At 37.8% G+C, this 21,521-nt stretch overlaps 1 protein-coding gene across 5 annotated transcripts; it reads left to right on the forward strand.

Annotated features, from left to right (window-relative positions):
• The first annotated feature begins 1,723 nt into the window (after positions 1 to 1,723).
• On the forward strand, positions 1,724 to 21,215 carry LOC149018863 (protein CHROMATIN REMODELING 4-like). Of its 5 annotated transcripts, XM_089152996.1 has the most exons (8): positions 1,724 to 1,835; positions 2,106 to 2,135; positions 7,031 to 7,262; positions 9,161 to 9,256; positions 9,339 to 10,013; positions 18,225 to 18,495; positions 18,586 to 18,898; positions 19,341 to 21,211. In XM_089152996.1, the coding sequence occupies exons 3-7, from the start codon at positions 7,074 to 7,076 to the stop codon at positions 18,615 to 18,617; spliced, it is 1,263 nt and encodes a 420-aa protein (XP_089009122.1). In that variant the 5' UTR covers positions 1,724 to 1,835; positions 2,106 to 2,135; positions 7,031 to 7,073; the 3' UTR covers positions 18,618 to 18,898; positions 19,341 to 21,211. The 5 variants fall into 5 exon arrangements, with proteins under 5 accessions (XP_089009122.1, XP_089009121.1, XP_089009123.1 ...); XM_089152995.1 differs by lacking the exon at positions 2,106 to 2,135; XM_089152997.1 differs by lacking the exons at positions 1,724 to 1,835; positions 2,106 to 2,135 and adding an exon at positions 2,147 to 2,415.
• The last annotated feature ends 306 nt before the right edge of the window (positions 21,216 to 21,521 follow it).

Here is a 21,521-nt window from a genome sequence, read left to right on the forward strand (position 1 = left end):
GATACGGGAATCATACACCATACGAGAACTAAGAAGAAGGGTGTAGAGAACACCCAAAGGATGCCAGGGGTCTAGCCAAAAAATAGTGGAGGGTCCTTAAGAAATTTGGACCTAGATTGCAAAGAGAGCTCTAGGTAGAAGGAGCAAGATCTTCCTCCAAATCCAGAATGTATTCGAGGGACACACAGCTGTCCAAAAATAGTCATGCTTGAGGGTGTAACGAATAGACCCAGGAAACCAAAACAGAGTCATGTTAAAAGCAATATCCCATATGAGCTTAAAGAGACAAGCTAGGTTAACATCAATGATACAATGAATACCCAGGCCGCCCTCATAATTGGGACGGCAGATAACGGCCCAAGAAACGGAATGGAGGAAGCGGGAGGATTCTTGGCCTTTCTTGATAAAAACACATAAGAGAGGTTCCATGGACCGGATGATGGATTTGGGGATAGAGAAACGCCCCTCAAATAAATATATGAAGATTGGAGCACATATGGATGAGCACCACTCTACCCGCAATGGATAAGAGCTTTTTTCCTTTTAAAGTTGGAGGTTTTTCCTGACGTGATCGAGCATAGGGGAGCAATGGTGGTGGGTGAGCCTATCAGGGATAAGAGGCAAACCAAGATAAGTCACAGGAAATGATCCAAGATTGAAACGAGAGAGTTGTAAGAGGGAGGATCGTAAGGGGTCCGAGACTAAGGAGAGAAAGAGTAGATTTGTGAAGATTGTTGTGAAGACCAGAGAGGGCTTTGAAGGAGGAGAGAGAGGAGAGAATGGAAGAAATGGAAAGGTGGTCAGTTTTGGAGAAGATCATGAGATCATCAGCAAAAGTGATGATGATCAAATGTAATTTTGTATACATTTAGTTGAGAGAGATTCGCCATCATCTCCTTGACTCATTTAATAAAGTACTTTAATTTTGCATGTTCAACAATGTATGACTTGTTCATTTTTGTTTTTGGTGTTCTTGGACTAATAGATTCATCGTGGGACTAACTTAGGATTGCATGAGATAAAATCACGTATCGATTTTAAGATTTTGATGAAACTCAACTTTAATATGATATATCCCTTCTAATGGAGCATGAATCCTTTATCATAGGGATAGAGAATTGTGCTCCTGTAACACTCATTTATTATAGCTTTAGAAGGGATGTGAGGAAACCATATAGTCAATGGTAAAGAATCTCAACTCTCTCTCATGGTAAGGGAAAATTCCATAGGCCATCAATGGGAAAGAGATTTCCAAACATAGAAAAAATAGATTAGGTTTTGTAATCATGAATTATTATATTTCAAAGATTTGCTAACTTTCCATATTACACTCCTTTTTTTTTGGTTTAATTATATATTATTTTTTATTTTAGAATTGACCGATATATATCGTGTTTGAAATTGACCGATACGATATTTAAGATATCGTGGACTAAAAGAATGTATACGAGCGTCAAAATCGAGAGTACAAAACTACGGACGAGAATCGTGTATCAGGAAAAGTACATTTTTTTTTTCGGTAGAAAGGAAAAGTACAATCTTACCCCTCTGATGCTCTAACTGGTGGCTCTTTCGTCTCTTGGTCAAATTCGGATTCGAAGGTAACGTCTATGAAGCTTTTCGTACACATGCATCTATTCCATCACATCCCTGTGGAACAAACGTTTACAGTTGTTCACTATCTCACTGACATGCTTACTTAAAACACCCGGTCGACCAAAGCCCAAGAGTTTCTCTCATTTTCTCTTGCTTCTCCCTCTCTCTCGCTTTTCTCCTGCACTTCACATATTTGCTGCGTCATCGTCGACTCTCTTTCTCGGTCGTTAAGCTCAAAGGTTTGCAAAAAATACTGTATTATTTTTTTTGTCGCTTTATGGCTTTTGTTTTTAATTTTTTTTGTCTATTATCTATTTGGCTCGAGGGCTCGACTTTGAATTTCTTGTGACGAGAAGAGAACAGTAATATCGTCATTTGAGTTTCGTCTTGTCTTGTGTTTGGAATACGAAATCAAAATAATTTTTTGTGGTTGCTTTGAGATGGTAAATTTCCATTCCAACATTTGCATTTTCAATTTAATCTGTTATTTGTGTTTCTTCGCATTGCAGAAGCGGTGGGGGAAAGGGAAAGGAAAAGTGGTGGCGTTCTCTTTCCTTTTTTTTTAAATTTTGTGTTTTTCATTCCATTTCGTTCTTGTTTTTGGTAATTATATTGGCAATACAGATATCTTTGAACAGGATCATCCTGGTCATACAGGAAGACCTATTACCTTTTTAATTGCACTATCTATGTCCCTTTTGGTCTTACCGTGAAGCATGATTATAGGTTCTATGGGTTTGTGTAAACTGTGAAGCTTATGTTTTCCATTGGTTTGGCAGACTCTGTAGACTAGGAATGTGGAGATAGATGGTCTTGCAGGTGGGTTTTTTCCTTCTTAATTCCATTAATCGAGGATGAACTAAGTCTCAGTCTGGTCATACTTCTGCTTAATTTTGTCCCCACAACTAGAAGGGAAACTTAGTCCCAAATACTTGGCCTGAGCTTGTCGTCTTCCTCTTTGGTGGTGGGTTCATTTGGAATAATCTATTAAGCCCAGATCAATTTACACAGTAGTAAGGATGGAGCATTTCAACTTATTGTAGACAATTGTCGTTACAAGTCTAACATTATTGAGTGGAATGTTTTCAGGTTTTATATCAGAATGCTGTTATTGCTTAGCAGTATTTTGGTGGTTCAACTATGTAGTGCGTAAGCGACAGTGATAGATACAGTTTGCATGCACTCCGTTTAATTGTCAGTGCCACATGCACCATACATTATGAATAATGCATCTTGGTCCTTTGTTAGTTAAAGAGTTGAAAGTCACTGCCATTTTTTCTCTAAGGAGATATATCCTGAAGACATTGTTGTAAAGAATACAAGAATTATGATCTTGTGATATAACTTATTACCTTGGCTGAAAAGTGTAATTAATTGATATGAATGAAGAAAGATATCTCCAATGTATCCATCTTCCGTACAACTCAATGGGCCTCTATATATATATGTATAATGACCAGGCTGATTGTGGTTGGTATTAGCTCTCTCATATTTGTTGGATGTCATTCCAAAGTATGGCCAAATGTGTCAATAAATATGGGCAAAATTCCATAGTTTTTTGACAAGTATCTGAGTTTAGCATTCTTTTTGAGCTTCTACCATGCAGGTGCACTACCTTGGACTGACCCATGCCCAACTGGGTATCCAGATGGATTAGAGTCAGTTTCAAGTTTGATTTATTGAATCCGATTTTAGGAATTTATTTATTATTATTATTATTTTTTGGGGGGTTGGGGGCGGCGAATAATGTCTTCTGGATTATTTTGGAATTTGGCTGTATAGGATATTTGATTTCCCGATTGCTCTTAGTGTTCCTAGCCTAAGAGTTAGCCTTTATTTTTAGGAATCTCTTACTTCTCTTTATGTATGATGTAATCCCCCTTCATTGAATAAGCTGAAAGAAATAGGATGATTGAGTTAATTATGGTTTAGCTGCATGGCTGTGAGAATTTGTTTCTTCTTCCACCACCCCCTTTTCTATGCGATTTCTTCTCCTCCCTTGCAACAATAGACCCTCTCACATTTCTTCCCACCACTTACCAGCCCTCCATGAATTTGGTATCAGAGCTGAAGGATCCACTTCCCCTCCCAATCTATTTCTATCCTATTAATATCATTCTCTAATAAGCTCCCTCATTTCCTTACTATGCTACTATTCTTTAACAATTCTTTCCTATTCTTTCACAACTCACAGTAAACCTAAACTGCACTATGACCCCAAACCTCTTAACTGTTGCAAGACCAAAGCTTCCTATTTCCTCCAACACCTACTGCTCCAAACGGAAAGAAAAACATAACCATTGCTAGAATCTCTTGTTACACCCCTAATTGACATTGTTAAATGAAACTTTAAGAAATAATGTAATAGAAACAGAAGCAAATCATGGCAACATTGAGATTCGATGTGTGGTTCACAGACCAATGCATTGTGCTACATCCATGGGTGAAGCTGAAGAACTTTCACTATGTAATGAAGGAAGATTAGAATTGAGGTCTCCAAAAACATCCAAGGTGGTGTCACAAATCCTTAGTTGAAAACCACCTATGTCACTCTTACTTTACGAGAGAACGTGAGGCATATAAATGGTACTTCAACTGGGTAAACTGCTTGATTCATTGGGTTGGGTTGTATTATACTGAAGCCCCCTTTGGCTCCATCACATATCTGAAGTATGTTGTAATGGATCAATCTTCAAACCAAGTACAAGGCTTTTAGTCACACACTAACAGACATCAAAATCCAAACCTCCCTTTGACTTGTTACCACCAAGTCATTGTTCACACCTTCAATCCCAAGGACCAAAACCCGCACCACCGTCTATTTCCTCTTGATCTCAACTGTACGCCTTCTTGGGTTACAAAGAGATTCATCAAATACAAAGAAAAGAGGAAGGAGATCATACCTGGTTTCAAACTTATCACTAATCCATTGCTGTGAAGTCAAACTTGACTCCTTATTGAACGTGAAGTCCTGATCTCCACTGGTGAAGTTTCTTCCACAGTCTCTGCTGGTAGAAGATAGGCAAATTATGTCTTCTGCCAAATGATTACTTGTCTCCTTTTAGACCATGTTCTCTATATTGTCCACTGGTCTTTTAAGTTTTATTTTCATTTTACCAACTTCATCACTTCCTATCACTCTTATTCTTTATTTTTCCTTTTAATTTAGTTAGTTCTAAATTTGTCCCAGCCTCCCACATCACTCTGTTGACACCCATGTTGGTGTACTTGAGGGGATTATTTCCCTTCAATTTGGTTTTTCAAAACTGCCCCTTTGTTCACACTGTCCTTAGTTTCACTTTCAATTCCTAGTTCCACCTTCTTCTTTAATATTTTATAGTTTCACTTTCAATTCCAAGTTCCACCTTCTTCTTTAATATTTGAACCATATTTTTTCCTTCTTTCCAATAGCCTTTAAGATTTTATTTAGTTATAGCAGAGTTGATCCTGAAATTACATCACAGATGTTTGTCGATATAATTTACTGCTTTCCATTAGAGATGGGTTCCTTAAATTGCAATTGGAGCCTTAAATTTGAAGAAAGCTTTTTGTGAGCTTGCCAATATTAACAACAGCTTCTATGATAAGGTGTTAAGCGTGATATAATCTTTCTGAAGGTAGATCTGGTGTGGAAGAAAAACATGGAGGATGAAAGCGACAATTCAACTAAAGCACACTGTCTGAGCAAGGTTGCAATTGATTTAACAGTCTGATTTCAGTTGTGAAACCCCATGGTCCAGATTTTCATCAAAGAAATGCCTTACTAACTTCCATCAAAAGATTGTGATTGTTGATCATGAGATGCATTGGATCATTGCCCCAGCAGATTTGGTACTGGAAGATGCCAAATTGAATGGTGCTGAGTCTCTTATGAAACACATGGATAAGTTTTTCTCAATACTAATGGAACTGATGTAGGTGCACTACCATGCACCGATCCAAACCCACTTGAGTGTCTAGATGGAGATGAACTAGGTCCAATTTGGATTTTTCAGATCTGGTAGGTATAGGAATTTATGGAATATGTTATTTATGTATTCACCCAAAAAATATTTGTTCATCCAATTGTTGTTAGCTTCTTTATTTGAATAAGTTTCTTAGTTGAAGAGGTTGGCCCATTTTTTTTAGGAGTCTTATATACTTGTTATATATGGTGTAATTGCTCATCAATGAATAGCTTGAAAAGATGATTGGAGTTAATTATGTTTGAGAGCCTGCATGGTGATAAGCGTGCATAAATTTCTTCCCCACATCCCCCCTTTATCCTTTTCTTATGCAATTTCCTCTATCCACTGCAAATCTGCAATATTAGACCCCTCTCAGCTTTCTTCCCACTACCTGCCGGCACTCCACCAGTTTGTCAGTTGTCACCCACATAAATCCATCATATATGATTGGAAAAGAAGCTCCAATTAAGGACTTCCATGGCATACAAGTTATACGGTAAAATCACTTTGTTTTGTACTAGGGATCTAATTGATGTGGGCATTCATTTGTTCATGGTTGATATATGAGGTAAGTAGGTGGCATGATTCCACGAGATATCTAGCTTTGTGAAAATTAGCAAATCTCAGTGACACCTCATTTATATCTTGTATGTATCAGTCACATCGTGCATATCTTGACCATATCGCAAATATCTCGATAATACCTTGGTCACCTTTTGTATATATCTCAGTGAGATCTGAGTATATCTCAGAAAATCGAGATGGAACATGTGCAATGTATAATATATTATAGTTTCTTGAGTTTTGAACATTAATGCATTCATTAAGTATATGATGTGTACAATAGGCTGGACAGCAAGTCCCAGCCCCTAAAGACTCTTATGAGGTCAACAAGTTGGGCCATCAAGTTTTCAGTTTTGATATTAATGGATTCATTAAGTGTAGAATGTGTAAATAGGCTGGAAACCAAGTTCCAGCCCCAAAAAACCCTTATGAGTCAATGAATTGGGCCATCGAGTTGGGAGAATTTTTTTTTCCCCAACTCGCTGAGATCTTGCCCAGCGAGATGGCTGGCGGGAGCAAGTTCTCAAACCATGGTGGTGATTATGCATGGTCAAGTTCTCTAAAAACTGAAATAAAGCTGTAAAGTTTGTAATATGAATTTCAATAATATGATGTAACCATGTACATTGAAGGCAGTGATACTTTTGTGGTTGGATAGAATGACTTGATTATTTACTTCCAAAACCATATGATTTCTGTAATTCTGACTACCGCAGATGCATGTATTATCTCATATGTATCCACCTAGGCCTATCCATGGTTGCTTCTAGACACCACATTTTAGCATTTTAGAAGCGTGAGTTTGCCATATCAGTGGATATCATTTTGCTTCACACTGTCAATATGACTTTTTAGTATGCATGTGCACACAGAAGTGTATATTTTAGCGAGTGCCAAAATGCTGATTGCATCTGCTTTTGTAGTTTTACAGGATTCTAGTAGCAGTAGGAATGCTTGAAGTCTGAGATGATAAGCAGTAAGATGGTTATAACATATAGGCGAAAGCGAGCGCCAGCAAGATCAGACCCTGCATATGGAACTTTGTGCACTAATCCGGCTTCTGAATCTCCGAGTGGTAATCTTGTTACAAGACCAGAACAACCTGGTGAATCACGTAAAGATTATTTACCAGAAAATCAGAAAGGAGATGCTAGGGTGAGACTTTAAACTTAGAACCAGATGATGTATATTTACCACATGATGACACTTTTCTCTTTGTGATATTGACTGATAGTGTTTATCAAGATCTTTTCATATACAACACATGCATTTTAACTTGCTGTTTATGTGTAACTATTGGTACTGCAAGTTGTTTCACTAAAGATCTCTAAGCAAAGAAAGAATCTACTGACTTTTTTAATTCTGCAGTAACTAATATAAAGTTGGAGGGTCTAAGATAAAGAATCTGCTAATTGTTTTATTCTCAGTAAGCAATTCAAGGTTGGTTGATCTAATTCCTGAACTTGGGTGTGGTTTAAGTTCAACATGATTTTCAATGTTTACCTCTTAAACTGATTTCTTCCATCCCAGGCACACATAATGTTGCATGCTTATGTTACTTTAGAACTGATCTCTCAATGTCGCATATAGGTTCTCTGATCACACTCAGGTTACTCTACGCTCTTTTAGAGCTTCCAGTGCACACACTGGATGCTTTAGGGAATGGATCCTTTTTTTTTTCTGTGTTGGACAAGGCTGGGTATAATGTCTTTACTGTTCTTATAAGATTTAAGACGATAACATTATCTGCTGTACATTGTGCAAGTTTGGGTATGATGTCTTTACTGCTCTTATAAGATTTAAGACGATAAGATTATCTACTGTACTTTATGTATTTACTTCACGCTATCGCTTTAGTAATGTAGAACAAGAAATCAGCTCTACTCCAATGACTACCTGGGTCTTTGCCCTTCAATCAGCTATATTCAAAGGCCTAAGCTGTGCTTTTCTTTCCTCATTGCTTCTCCTAGGACCATTTTAGGTCTGCCTCTGGCTCATAGGATATTACTTTTATGACTGAATCTTATTATATTTTTTTTCATGTTCTTGTGGTTGTCATCAAGATTCACTAAGCTGATTGTTGTTAATTGTCAAGATTCAGCTTTCTGTCAGTGTTGCTAAGGTGATGCCTAGGTGATGAGATGGTCCTGTTTGGAGCATGAATAGTCTGGGTGATGGCTAAGTGAGTAAATGCATGGACTCCCAACTGTACTATGGCTGTTATTTCTGCTGGCAGTTACCCAGCCATATCTATCCCATGTTTTTTCTTTGTTTAATTAAAAATGGAGTTTCGTTTATTTATTTTTTATTTGGCAATAAATAGAATTGTTACTATAGACAGGGCTTTAAGTATTGGTAGGTGTTGATATGATATTTCGCTATACAAAAAGTTCGTGTGGTCTGATAGGGTCTGATATGGGCTGATAGGGTATGATGCCTTGATATGCCCTCCTTAAACCCACAAAACAGAAACTATGAGTGAGAAACTGAGAGCAACTGAAGGCCTCAGAAACTTTCCATGGTGTACTAATTCACTTTGGCTTCATAGCATATTATTAGGCGATATCTAGAGCGAAAGATATAATCAATATCAAATATCATATCAGAGAGTGAATTCAAGAAATTTATCATACCTGGGAGATGCAAGATATGCTAGAAGTACACATGGAAATGGAAACATAGATATGCTTATGATACATATAAAATACAGATTTGGTTTGAAGCATAAAACGCCTTATACAGGCATACATAACACATAACAGAGATCAGGTTGGTACAAGGGCTCTTCTTTCTAGCGAAAAGCCCAGGGTCACAGAGCCAGCACTCTCCTTCTCTTTTGCATGTATTAAACAGATCCACTGGAAGCCACGTAAAATTTTTATTGCTTATTACCTGAATTATTTGTCAACTGGGTAAATTTCTGTTGATGTGTGCTGCCTCCCTTCCCCACCCAACCACAGAGGATGTGCTTTAGTGGTGTTCTTTTGTAATTCACGTATGCTGTCACTGGAAGCTAAATGTTGAGTTCTATCTTCCTATCTTGTTTTTTCCAGCTGTGCATTAAATGTTCTGATCTGGGTGGAAATCTGCTGCAATGTGGTGGCTGCTCCCAAATTTGCCATCTTCATTGCATTGATAACCCTACTAAGGTACATTATTGCAAATGTTTGAACTGAATGTTTTGCTTTTGTGCACATGAAGTTGATAATATACCTTTTCTTTCCTCTGAAGCTTGTTACTCATGAGCAATGGCTATGCACCACTTGTATTCAACAAAAAGCTTCGAGAACGTCTGTGGAACAGCAAGTCCCAGAGTCTTTGAGGAAAATGGCAAGGAGTGGGTTAACTGATAAAGTACTTCTGGCAGCAAATCATGGAGAACATTGCTCTGACAAGGAAACTGAAAGTTCATTACTAGCAGATGCATGCTCAAACTCTGGATCCACTTGCAAGAGTGCATTCCCTGAAACAAAATCAGTTTCTCTTGAAGATGTGCAGGTTGAGATTAAAGCAAAATCCTCATGTACAGAATCATCTCTTGATAGAAATTGCAGCTCTGGATGTCCCTGTGCCTGCATGTCAAAGACATTTGATATGGAGAACCCAGATTCTCTTTCCAATGACAAGTCATGTTTAACATGCAGTGATGCAGTGACTAAAAAGAAACGTAGTAGCCCACTGATCACTTTTTGTCGAAGAGCGAAGAAAAGGAAAGATGTGAATAGGATAGATGAGGAAAATAATTCAGTGGTTGAGGAGAAAAGATATACAACTGTCAACTACTGTAGCTCTGCGTCCGAAATAGTATCTAAACATGAAGCACCCTCAGAATGTATCTCTGTAGGTCTGTTGACAGATGCAATATTGTTGAGGCAGGATCCTGACAGGAGCCATTTGCAAAATGAGGTATGCTGTTTTTGGCCCCTCAGCAGTCTCTTTGGCATGGTAATGCAGTATATTCTTGAAGAAACCACACTACAGTCCAGGATCAGTAGAAATGGATGCTAGCAGAAATACAGAAGTAGAGACTGCATATCTGATAAGAGAATGTCCATAACTGTCTAGAAACTTGGTCAAGTGGTCTATTGTAGATAATATTATGGAGCTGCTTACCACACTACAGTCCAGGATCAATAAAAATAGATACTAGGAGAAGAATAGGAGAAACTGTATATTTTATAAACAGAATACTCGGAGTGCTCCAGAAACTTGGTCAAATGGTGTATTCTAGTTAAAGATAGACCTACATAAATTGGTGGAATTCTGATAACAAATCGGTGAGTTATGAGAAGTCCTAGTGCTACTAGGAAACTCATTGTAGAACTAAAACAGCAACATTGGTTGAAACTATCTTGAATATTGGCGACACTGAAGCTAGACACTAGATGTGAAATTTGAAATAAAACAGACTAGTCGCTAGAGAGATTTAATCTGAATTTAGTTGTAGAACATGAAGTATCAAAAAGAAGAATAAATAATAATTAGATTGAGAAGAATGGAACAAGAGAAGAGATAGCAATTGACTTGCAGTGGAATTCAGAAGAAAAGAAGATATCAAGAGGCTATAAGAAGAGCTTCACCTATGAAATCCCAAAATCCTTGAAAAACTTCAATTCTATCATATCTTGCTTAATTGGTTGGGGATTTATGCATATTTATAACCTTTTAAATTTTTTGATCAGCCCCTTAGTGAAGCAGGTGTAAGGTTGCATACATTATGGGGAGCTTGATGCACTGGGTACACCATTTTTATTTTACGCATGAAAGGGCACTGCATCACTCTGAAACTGGCTTGACTTGATAAACTCAAAACTAAATTTATACTTACTAATGAGTCTCCTAATTTAACTTGAACACAACTTAATATACTAATCTCATGTACTGACCTCAAACCATATTTGCAGGCTTATAAATAAAGCCCAATACAACAACTGATATATAAATGAGTGTCACAAAGTCCTTCAAATCCATTTGTGGTGCATGATTAGGTCTTTCTATGCCCTCTCAAGTAGTCTTTCTTGCTTCACATGGATTAGTAGGGTGTCATATGGATCTTCCTTGGTATTACAACAAGCAGCTTTGTCCTAGGTCGGCGACATGAATTCTTGCATTCCAATAAGCTCTATTTGAGGCCATACTAGATACAAGGCCTAAGTTATGCATATCCTTTCTCACTACTTCTCCTGAGGTTATCTTAGGTCTGTCCCTAGTTCTTCAAATTCCTTCAATTTATATCAAAGCAATTCTATATAAAGGGGCACTTAAAAGGCCTCCATTGAACATGGTCGTGCCACCTCATTCAACTTCTTGTAGATTATCATTGATTGGAGATACTCCTAGACTAGATTTGATATGATCATTCCTTACCTTATTGTTCCTACTTGCTATTATTCATCATTCAACTTCTTGTAGATTATCATTGATCGGAGATACTCCTAGACTAGATTTAATATGATCATTCCTTACCTTATCGTGCCTACTTGCTACTTATTCATCTTAGCTTCTTCGTTTCTGCTACACTAGTTTATCTCTATGATACTTCTTAACACTCTGCGTCATACTAAGTTATATGTATTGCAGTATTGTGATTTGTAGTTGTACTGAAATAGGAAGTTCTCCTTCTCTTAAGGTTTCAGATCAGGCTGTTCAGCTAATTAATTTTGTGGCTGATGCCGCTGATCAGCTAGCCACGGGCCCACAGACCCACAGGGAGTTTTATATGGTCACCTTCCTTTCCAGAAGGTGCCGATATGTAGGTTGTGGTGGCTTCTTGGCCTTTGTGTTGCTGCACTCTATAAAGCTCTAGTTTGGTTGTTCTCCTAATAAAACTGGTTGTTCATAAAAAACAACTAAATTGGAGGGTCGACACTCAACTTAACAAACCTTGTCATCTGTTGGAGGGTAGGATACCTTTTCCAACATATTTGGGGAATGCTATATCAAATCTTTCTCACCATTCTTCTCTATTCAAATTTCAAAGCTATATTTGGTGTGAACTAATAAGTAACAGGTACCCAGTATCTTTGTTCACCCTTTCCATCTAACTCATATGTGGCTTGTCAATCATCCCACTGTAATCTTTTCATTCTTTACTGGCATATACACTGGTAATAATTACAGACCCTCTTAACATGCTACCTTTTGTTCTTTAATTATTTATTTCCAAATTCTCTCTGGGTGACTCTTTGATTTTAACATTTTCATTTTGGATACCCCCAATCTGATATGGGGATAAAATGGAGGACATAAAAAGAAACTCTACAAGAGCAGAGTTGATTGTTTTAGGAACTGGCATAAATATCTTAGTAAGTAAGGGTAGTCTAGCTATAGTAGAAAGGGTTTCGGCTAATGCTATTTTAATAATCATATACTACCATATTAAAGTACAAACTCAATTTAGTTTTGGTATGTTCTCTAACTGGACCAAACTACCCTTCCCCAAGTGTAAATACCCTCTGAAACTTGAGAGGGCACACCTCTTCCTCCAAACATCCACACACTCACACACTACAGACCACCAAAAACGCCATTTTCCAAGTGGTACAACCACTAACAAGTAGCATAAGTGAAAACCCACAAACCAAGTACAGACTACCAAAACACCATTTTCCAAGAGGTACAACCACTCACAAGAAGCTCCAGTGAAACCCCACAAACTTGAGAGGGCACACCTCTTCCTCCAAACATCCACACACTCAAACACTACGGACCACCAAAAGCGCCATTTTCCAAGTGGTACCACCACTAACAAGTAGCATAAGTGAAAACCCACAAACCAAGTACAGACTACCAAAATACCATTTTCCAAGAGGTACAACCACTCACAAGAAGCTCAAGTGAAACCCCACAAACTAGGAGATGCACACCTTCAAAACCCCGCATAGCCTACCCACCCAAATGAAAGGACCCCACCATTCCTAAACGTCACTTTCCCAAACCCACACACATTAGAAATCCATAAACCTATGCCATGGACGTTAACTCCCAAGAGGTGCAAATGTCGTTTTGACATTTAATAATAAAATTAAAAAAGAAAAAGAAAAAAAGAAGAAGAAGAGAGAGAGAGAGGCCTCCATCTCCCAAAGGGTGAGAAAGCCCTAACAACATTTAAAAATTCAAAAAATCCAAAAAGAAAAACCACCAATCCGGGTAGTAGTGTATGCCCCCAACTGTAGCGATGCATAGTTCAAATTTCTTCTTGTACCTAAAAAAAACTATTAACTATGATTAAAACACAACACATTAAAACAGCAAAACTCTCTCATTTTTCTGTGAATAGAAAGACATACTTCCATCTAAAAATTCTTTTTAATTTTAATTTTTAATTAAATCGGTAGTCTTCTAAATGCAAAGAAATGAAAATTGTATATGCAACTTGGTTCCGTTTTGACACAGATGGAGTAAATACGTTTTGTGTATTCCAAAAGTTTCTTTATTTATTTATTTATTTACGTAGGAAACTTGTAAGACCACAAGCTTCTAATGTATCACTTTAACATCTCTCCCTATCTCATTGCAAATCAAAGCAAAGACAACTTGGAAGTTGGAACACCTCTCTTTGTCTTTCTGTCGTCAATTCTCATCCTTCACTTTCTATTAGAAGCTTAAAAAAAATTCTTCTTATTGAATAATCTATTAAAATTAATGATTATTTGGACAAAATGATAAATTACCAATAGAGATCTACATTTTGCATTATTCACTCTAATCACAAATTCACAACAAAACTGAAAAAGCCAGGGCAAGCACAGCGAGGACGACCAACAAATGAAGATTCGACCAAGTATAGAATGAAAAGAAAGATAAGATAGGAAGAGAAGAGGAGAGAACAAAAAAGAGAAAATCCAGCTTGCAATTCTCCGTTCTGGCGGGGCAGGCAGTTTATTATTTATATTTTAAGTGACTCAATAGAATCATGGACTTACAACATCAATTATTGTGAAGTATCACTATCTTCCCAAGTTACTGAATTCCTAACCATCATATGACTAGAATCTTCAACAGTTCACCTCAACTTAGAGCATAAACATCACAAAGCTTAACTTGGAACATGCCTCAAGGAAAGCTGGACAAAGAATTGCTTTGGTAAGCATATCACCAAGCTGAATCCCAGAACCAACAAATGGTGTGACAATTAATTTTCTTCATTAAACATCTTGCGTAGAATGACAATCAACTTCAATGTTGATGATGAACGCATGGAACACAGGGTTGTTGAAAGTATAAATGGCTGCCCAGTTATCACAAAACATATTGATTGCTTTTACAATTGGAAGTCTAACCTCCTGAAATCTCCTTCAGAAGAGACTATAACCACAGTGACTAAAATGCAGTTTGAACCATAGCCGTAACTATACCCAACACTAGACCTCACTATGTGGTCCCTTTTATTCCTTCAAGTAACAAATTTCCACAATCAAAGGTACAATAGCCAGTTGTGAACCTCCCATCATCTTCAACACCAAATCAGTACTCTTAAGTATGGTTTCATTTCTTGATTGTGATCTTGCCATGTTACTGGATTGGTTTAATACTGCATTACTTTGTCATTATGGTACCTCCATTTACCTAACAGGTCTGGATTCTTTAAGTTCTACCAGCTTTCATAACAACATTTTTCTGGATCAATTGTATATTATCAGCATTTCTAATTACTGTATTAGTTATCCTAGCTTTACTTTGCTAAATGAATTTTAAACTCAAGGTTAGGGTTAATAAATTATAGTTTTAATTTGCTTCCTGTTGAAAGGCCCTCTTAGATGTGATTCTGCAGTCTAGACACCTATTAAATTGATGTTAACAGAGTAACAAGACTTATCCCTTTTCTCTTTTTTCTCTTTATTTTTTAAAAAAAATTATTTTTGCAACTAACTGTATATGCATAACAATCCAGTCCTGAGCTTCTTCTGAGATCCTAGGCTTTGTTGCAAACGTTACAACAAATTATCATCCCTTTGGCAACCATCCTACTTCATCAGTCGCCACTATAACTCCTAAATCTTAGCCAATTTGTTTTTGTCCATTAAATTATAAGAAAAATATCCAATTGCAATAAATAAATAAATAAAACATTCTGAAGTTTAGACTCTCTCTGTGTGTGGATGAAGTTAAACCATTGAAAATTATCTTCGTCAAAACCTGTAATATTCATTCTCTACTGTTTGAGGTCAAGTTCACGTGCTATTGTATCTAAACCATATGTTACATTTAGTTGTAAGCCTTATTCTTTTTTGCATAACTTTGATTAGGTCTGTTATTTAGAGCTCTGCACATGCATCTTGTCATTCCTTCTTGGCAATAAGCAGTTTATTTTTATTTTGTTATTTTGAAAAGATCCATGAGTTACTTGTTGCACAATTCTGATTGATTGGTTCTACTTTCCCTTATCTTATTATTGAGCACTTATTTCTGCTGCAATCCTTTTTATGCTTGTGGTGCATCTACTCAGCATCCTATTCGATGAATATTTTTACATGTCAGCCTGCCTAAAAAAAATCCTGTCTAATTTTGAGATTGAATGGGTCCATGTCTTTCTCTACGCTTGATCTCCCTCTACTGAGTTAGCTAAAGCAGTGATTGAGGAACTTTTATAAATTATTATTAGTTTATGGATATGAATACCAAACAATAATGCAAGAACATGGTAACAATTTTTTTTTGGGTCAAGCTGAACTCTGAGTGATGTAGGATTGGTTTAGCTCCATTGTGGCATTGGGCTCAAAAAACTTCCAACTGACCAGCACACCTTAAGAATGTAATAGAGGATGGTGAAAGGTTTTTTAATTTTCACAGCCACAACTACCTGGTCCATACACCTATTTGTGCCGTGTGGAAGGAAGGCAATTTGTCTGATTTCTGATCTTTTAGGAAATGACTGGGATTGACCATGTGTCCAATTTCAGCCCTAAATTCAATCATATTGATGTAAAGCTAAGATCAAGGATGACTTGGCCCCAATTGACCTACAAAATCAGAAAATGATAAACAGGGGAAGAATTAGTCATCTAAGGTCTGAAATAAACCAGCCACCAAAACTACAATCAGCTTCTGTCCAAATGAAGCTTATAAGGTGTTGAAACCAAACTGCAAGTTCTACACCAATTCCAACAGTTAGATTGAGTGATTTAGCCTTGGTCATAAAATCCAAGTTAGTTCAGAAATAGAATTTTCGGTGCTTCAGAGAAACTGGCTACTGATTGGCTCCAAACTTAGATTGAGTAGAGGCCTGATGGGGGTGATGTCTTCCTGCAAGTTTGAGTTTATTTTCATGGTCGGATCTCCAGTGGTGAGGGTGGACAGAGTATTGAAAGTTTTGAGGATTGGTGGGTGGCATGAAGTAAGGGATTGAGTAAAGGGGAATGTGAGATGAATGGAGGTTTTACAAACCCAGCAGAGTTTAACGAATATAAGAGAGGGTATGGCCATATGGGATTGGTAGATTTTAGCAAGCAACTAACCCTCAGAACAGCAGTCAGATACGATCAATTGGGAGGATCACCATCACCAGACACTCAAGGATTCAGTGGTTGCATATTCACAACAGACTTCCTGTTCACTTCACAGTATAACAGCAGAAGCTGGTCTTTGGTAAATTTGAACAGGAGAAGAGCAGGGGAAGGAAGAAAATAGAAGTTGGGATAGATGGATTTAGCCATCAACAGCACGTTCCTTCAGTCCTAGGGTTTAGCGGTTGACAGCAAGGTCCCTTAACTTAGGAGGTTAACCCTCTCAGAAACTGGCCCCTTTGCATGACTCACATTAGTCGAGATTCTTGATGCTCTCCAAAAAATAAAAAATCAATTCAATAATGGAAATCAACACTGGTAATTCTAAGAATATAAACTAACTTTGCAGAGAAATAAGACTGATTCTTAGCTCTAGAAATAGAAACAACTTAATAGCAACTAGGACTAAATAAAATATCTTCAATCTTCAAAGGTTGCAGCTTCTAATCTTCAGGTGGTCCCCACTAGGAATCCAAAATTCAGCCAGTTTGAAATGATAATTGTTCCCCACTGGATCTCATGATATTCACACTAAGGCCTAAAAGGGTGCTGCGACACTGTTCATATAACTGATAAAAAAACAGTGTTTTGGCCTCTTTTGGCCCCTTTAGATGGGTTGGCTTGACCTGGTCTAGTTCTGGTCCATGAGTCCATCTGGAACTGCTTTGATGGACCTTGCTTCTTCTTTTGCCCTGGCTTTGATTCTGCATCACGTGTACCTCACCATGTATGCCAATGCACCCCTCATCTTGTCTCGAATTTGTCAACTTTGCAACTTGTACACTAGGGCTGAAATTTTAAATGTGAGACCTGCAGATAAGTTTCCAGGTCTGCAAAGACCAAGAAATCCTTACTTAGAGAGCCAGAATAACTTTTTAACTTGCTATAAATATCACAAATGTCCATAAAGATTCAATGTCTGGCAATCTCCATGCCCATCTTTTGCAATATTGGCCCAAAATTTTCTGTTTCTTCAACCCCCATTTTTGGTTTGATCCTAGGATTAGAGCTGGATCCACCTGTACATTGAAAGGAAGACTGGTTTTAAACCCTATGCTGACTTCTGATTCTGCTGTGTAAATTAGATGCATGGGGTTACATGTGGGACCCTCCAATGGCCAATTAAGAGCCAATACTAAATATAAATCTGTTATTTATGATTTAGAAGTTAATAAAATGCCATGGCACACTCAGGATCCTGTATGGTGACTGAATCGACATTAGATGTGTCTGATTATCAAAATGAATCGGGATGATACTTGGGTTCTTTTTTCCTGTTAATTTTAATTTAGATTTTCCATATTATTGTAGTATTAATGTGACTGAATCGACATTAGATGTGTCTGATTATCAAAATGAATCGGGATGATACTTGGGTTCTTTTTTCCTGTTAATTTTAATTTAGATTTTCCATATTATTGTAGTATTAATGTGGTATATAACTAATGAATACTGCAACTAGAATCTTGGAAAAGGCTGACACTGTGTCAACTCGTACATGTTTTGCTTTCGAACTGACTTCTGTTCCCTATAAGCTGTCATCTACTAAATATAGAAAAATGGGAGACTCATGGAATCATATCATCAATTTCTTGAACAATTTTGAGCACAGATACTCAATGAAGAAGTAGCAGCAAGTGCAACCTGCACTTCTGCTGATTGCCTGAAGAATCTACCAAAAAATTGTGCTGCAGTATCATCAACAGTAGCGGACCTGAAGGGAAATGAAGATAAACCATGCAAGTTGACTGAAGTTGGGATTTCTATTGGGAAGGAGTTTCGAAGTGTAGAAAATGGTGGTTCAGGGGGAGCTGTCAAGCTTGGAGCTGGTTTAAGTGTTACAGCCTCCATGGTGCATCTGGACCTCTCTGTGGCACCCCCTGGTATGATGAGTTGTAGAAAGTCGAAAAAAATGTTATGATCTTTGTTAATAGAACATCGATAAATTAGTTATTTTTCATCTGATGTGATAGGTTCATGTGGTACCATGAGGCACTTGCAGTGAACTGATTATAAATACTACACCAGAAACTTTCTTGAACATCCAAAATTCAGCCAGTCCAAGTCCTACTACTGCTTTGCATGACAAAAATACAAAAGAAGGCAAGGGTCTATTGCTGTTGAAAGCCAATGGTGAGACAGTAACAGAAAAGCCATCTTCTGATACACATACGGGATAGGAATTCATGCATCAACATTAGGGAACATGGAAATACCAGTAAAGATTGTGAGCAGGCTTTTTTTCTGCTGCCAACTGATATTTCTTCACGGAATCTGCCTCAGCAGGTGTGCATTATCTCATGAAGTGCCATTTTTGTTTGTGTATTATTTTTTTCCTTGGTAAGTGAGCTTTGTATTATAATAGGAAAAGCCAGAACAGGCACTTCTAGAAACTCCACAAGACAGAGAGAGGTAGAGGCCTTCCAAGGACTGCATTCTCACCTTTATTGTCTCCCACATGGGGAAAATTCCTATTACATTCTATAATAAACAAAGGGTCTGTGTCCTTCTTAATGTGGTCTTTTAAACACAAAGGGAACTCTGTGGGTTCTCTGAACAGCTGCCCAGTCTCAACCTCAACATTAGTCATGTAATCTTCTGGCTGGTTTGTGTATTCTTTTCCCACCCTACAATACTTATACGTCACGTTCTTTCCTAGTGTCCTATTGCATTGTGGAAATCTTTGTAGCATTTCTTCTCTGATTTCATTTTCTGTTTTGATGTGCAGAATGTATCTGAAGGTTTAATGAATGAAACAGCATGTGTGCCGTCAGAAACAACTACTTGTTTGGTTTCTAAATCTGGATGCAATGATGACCATTTTAGTCAAATGTCAACCCAATCTTTCCTCCCCTCCCCTTTTTTCTTGGTTTGTCCCTACCATTGGAGCCTAATACTGCAGCTGATGCCTATAAAGATTGCTTCTCCATGTCATCTTTTCCAAGCTCTAGTAAAAGTAAAGACATTCAAAATTTGCTGCCTCATTCTGCAGTAGACCCGAGTCCTAGCAACAGACACAAGCTGATGCTTGACAGTATTGTAATGAGAGAAAAAGCATTAAAGGGAAACCAAGGCTGTTGGCTGGATAAGTCCAAGGGAGTGGCAACTGCATGGTCGGAAGAAGAGTTGGATTCTCTTTGGGTAGGTGTCAGGAGACATGGAAGGGGCCACTGGGATGCCATGTTAAGGGACCCAAGATTGCACTTCTCAGTGTGGAGGGTAGCAAAGGACCTAGCTGAGCAGTGGGATATTGAACAATCCCAGCTTTTGAGTGGAATGCTCATTCAGCCTGAGAGGCTTGGAAACTCACAATGTCATCCACAACGCATCAACAGTGATTTGTGGGCTGAAACTAGAGTGGCTGGTAACAGAATTTCCGGTTATCACATGGGAAATAGTATGCCACCTAGATCTCAAGCATTGATTGATGAAACTCAACTTTCTCTGGGGAATGTATATGGTGAGAGAGAGGGGAGTTACCCATACAGTGTTCCAAGCCAAAATGCCATGCACAATACAATGGCAGAGCACAGTCCGGACAAGATGTCATCTGTTGTCAATAGTGACCGAAGAAACGCAGTTCTTCAGAGGATAAGTAACAAACAACTGCACAAAAGTATGAGGGATCAAAAGAGTCTCACATACCCAAAAAGAAAACGCCCAAGGTATCTTACAGATATTTCTGTAGTTGAGCAGAATGATGTTGATAAATGTCACAAATCAGTAAGTTATGATGGATTACAGAAAAGAGAACTATCCAGATGTGGTGAAGTTGGAGCAACTGCACATAATTCCTTGTTGCCGAATCATCCTCAGCCTGAATCCTCTGTTAAAAGTAATCTGCCGCATTGGCTAAGAGAAGTTATTAGTCTCCCTCTTCCAAGGCCAACAGAGTCAGCCACGACTAACAGTGTTTCCCAATCAAGGCTGCTCTATAATGAACACCAGAGGTTAACACCACCTTTTTACAGTCCATGTCAGCTGCCATTGCCCCATACAAGTCCTCATCAAGGACTGAGGAAGAATGATATACTATTACCCAACCTTCCGTGCACAGGAAATAGGTTTGGTCATCTTTCAATGACAGGGTCTAGCTCCGGACTTCCCGAGGCAGTGAATCAAAACTTGAAGGGCGGAATCAATTTGAACCCATCATGTTCATTTTCTACCGGTAAAGGTAAAGACTTGATCATCATTGAGAGTGATGCTTCTTCTGAAGAAACCATATCAGATGATCATAGTGGCAGGTCTTAGCTGCTATTGGAACTCAGGAATCGTTGCAGTGTCCTAAGGATGCTGGATTTTGTAGGTAAACCTGTTTAAATTTCTTGTAGGACATCATGTACATTAGTACTTGCTATTGCCTATATTGGGGGAGTTCCCCCACATATTTTTCGTCGATATATCATTTGCTGTCTTTCAGTTTGACCCCCGACTTATATTTCTTTCCTAATCTTTACTAGGGCTTAAAAAATATTTTGGTTAGGAGTTCTACTTTAAGATTCTAGACCGGATTCTGTAACCAGAATTCTGCCGCAGGACAGCCATTAGATCTTTGTAAAGATCTAAATGAGTCAACTAATATAGATACTATCAGATTTTCTAATAAATTCAAACTTCGTGTCTATCAGGAGCTCTGTTACATTGAAATTGAACTAGAAAGTTGAAGCTACATTCATACAGAACAGAAATAAGTTTCCTGGATGGGTGTTTTTTTTTTTTTTTTTTTTTTTTTTTTCCCTGATGTTATGAAGTCCTGAATTATGTAGTTCAATTCGTATAGATAAGCCCTCGTCAAACAGTGTAAGAACCTTGAGTTCAGTCTTCACTGGAAATGATTGTTACCACCCAAAAAAAAGAAGAAGCAACAATAAGCTCCAGTTTCTTCAATTTAAGTGCTTCAGTTCTG

The sequence above is a fragment of the Hakea prostrata genome, chromosome 4, assembly GCF_041222555.1.
Source record: "Hakea prostrata isolate BN-2017 chromosome 4, UWA_Hpros_2, whole genome shotgun sequence".
Classification (NCBI taxonomy): Eukaryota; Viridiplantae; Streptophyta; class Magnoliopsida; order Proteales; family Proteaceae; genus Hakea; species Hakea prostrata.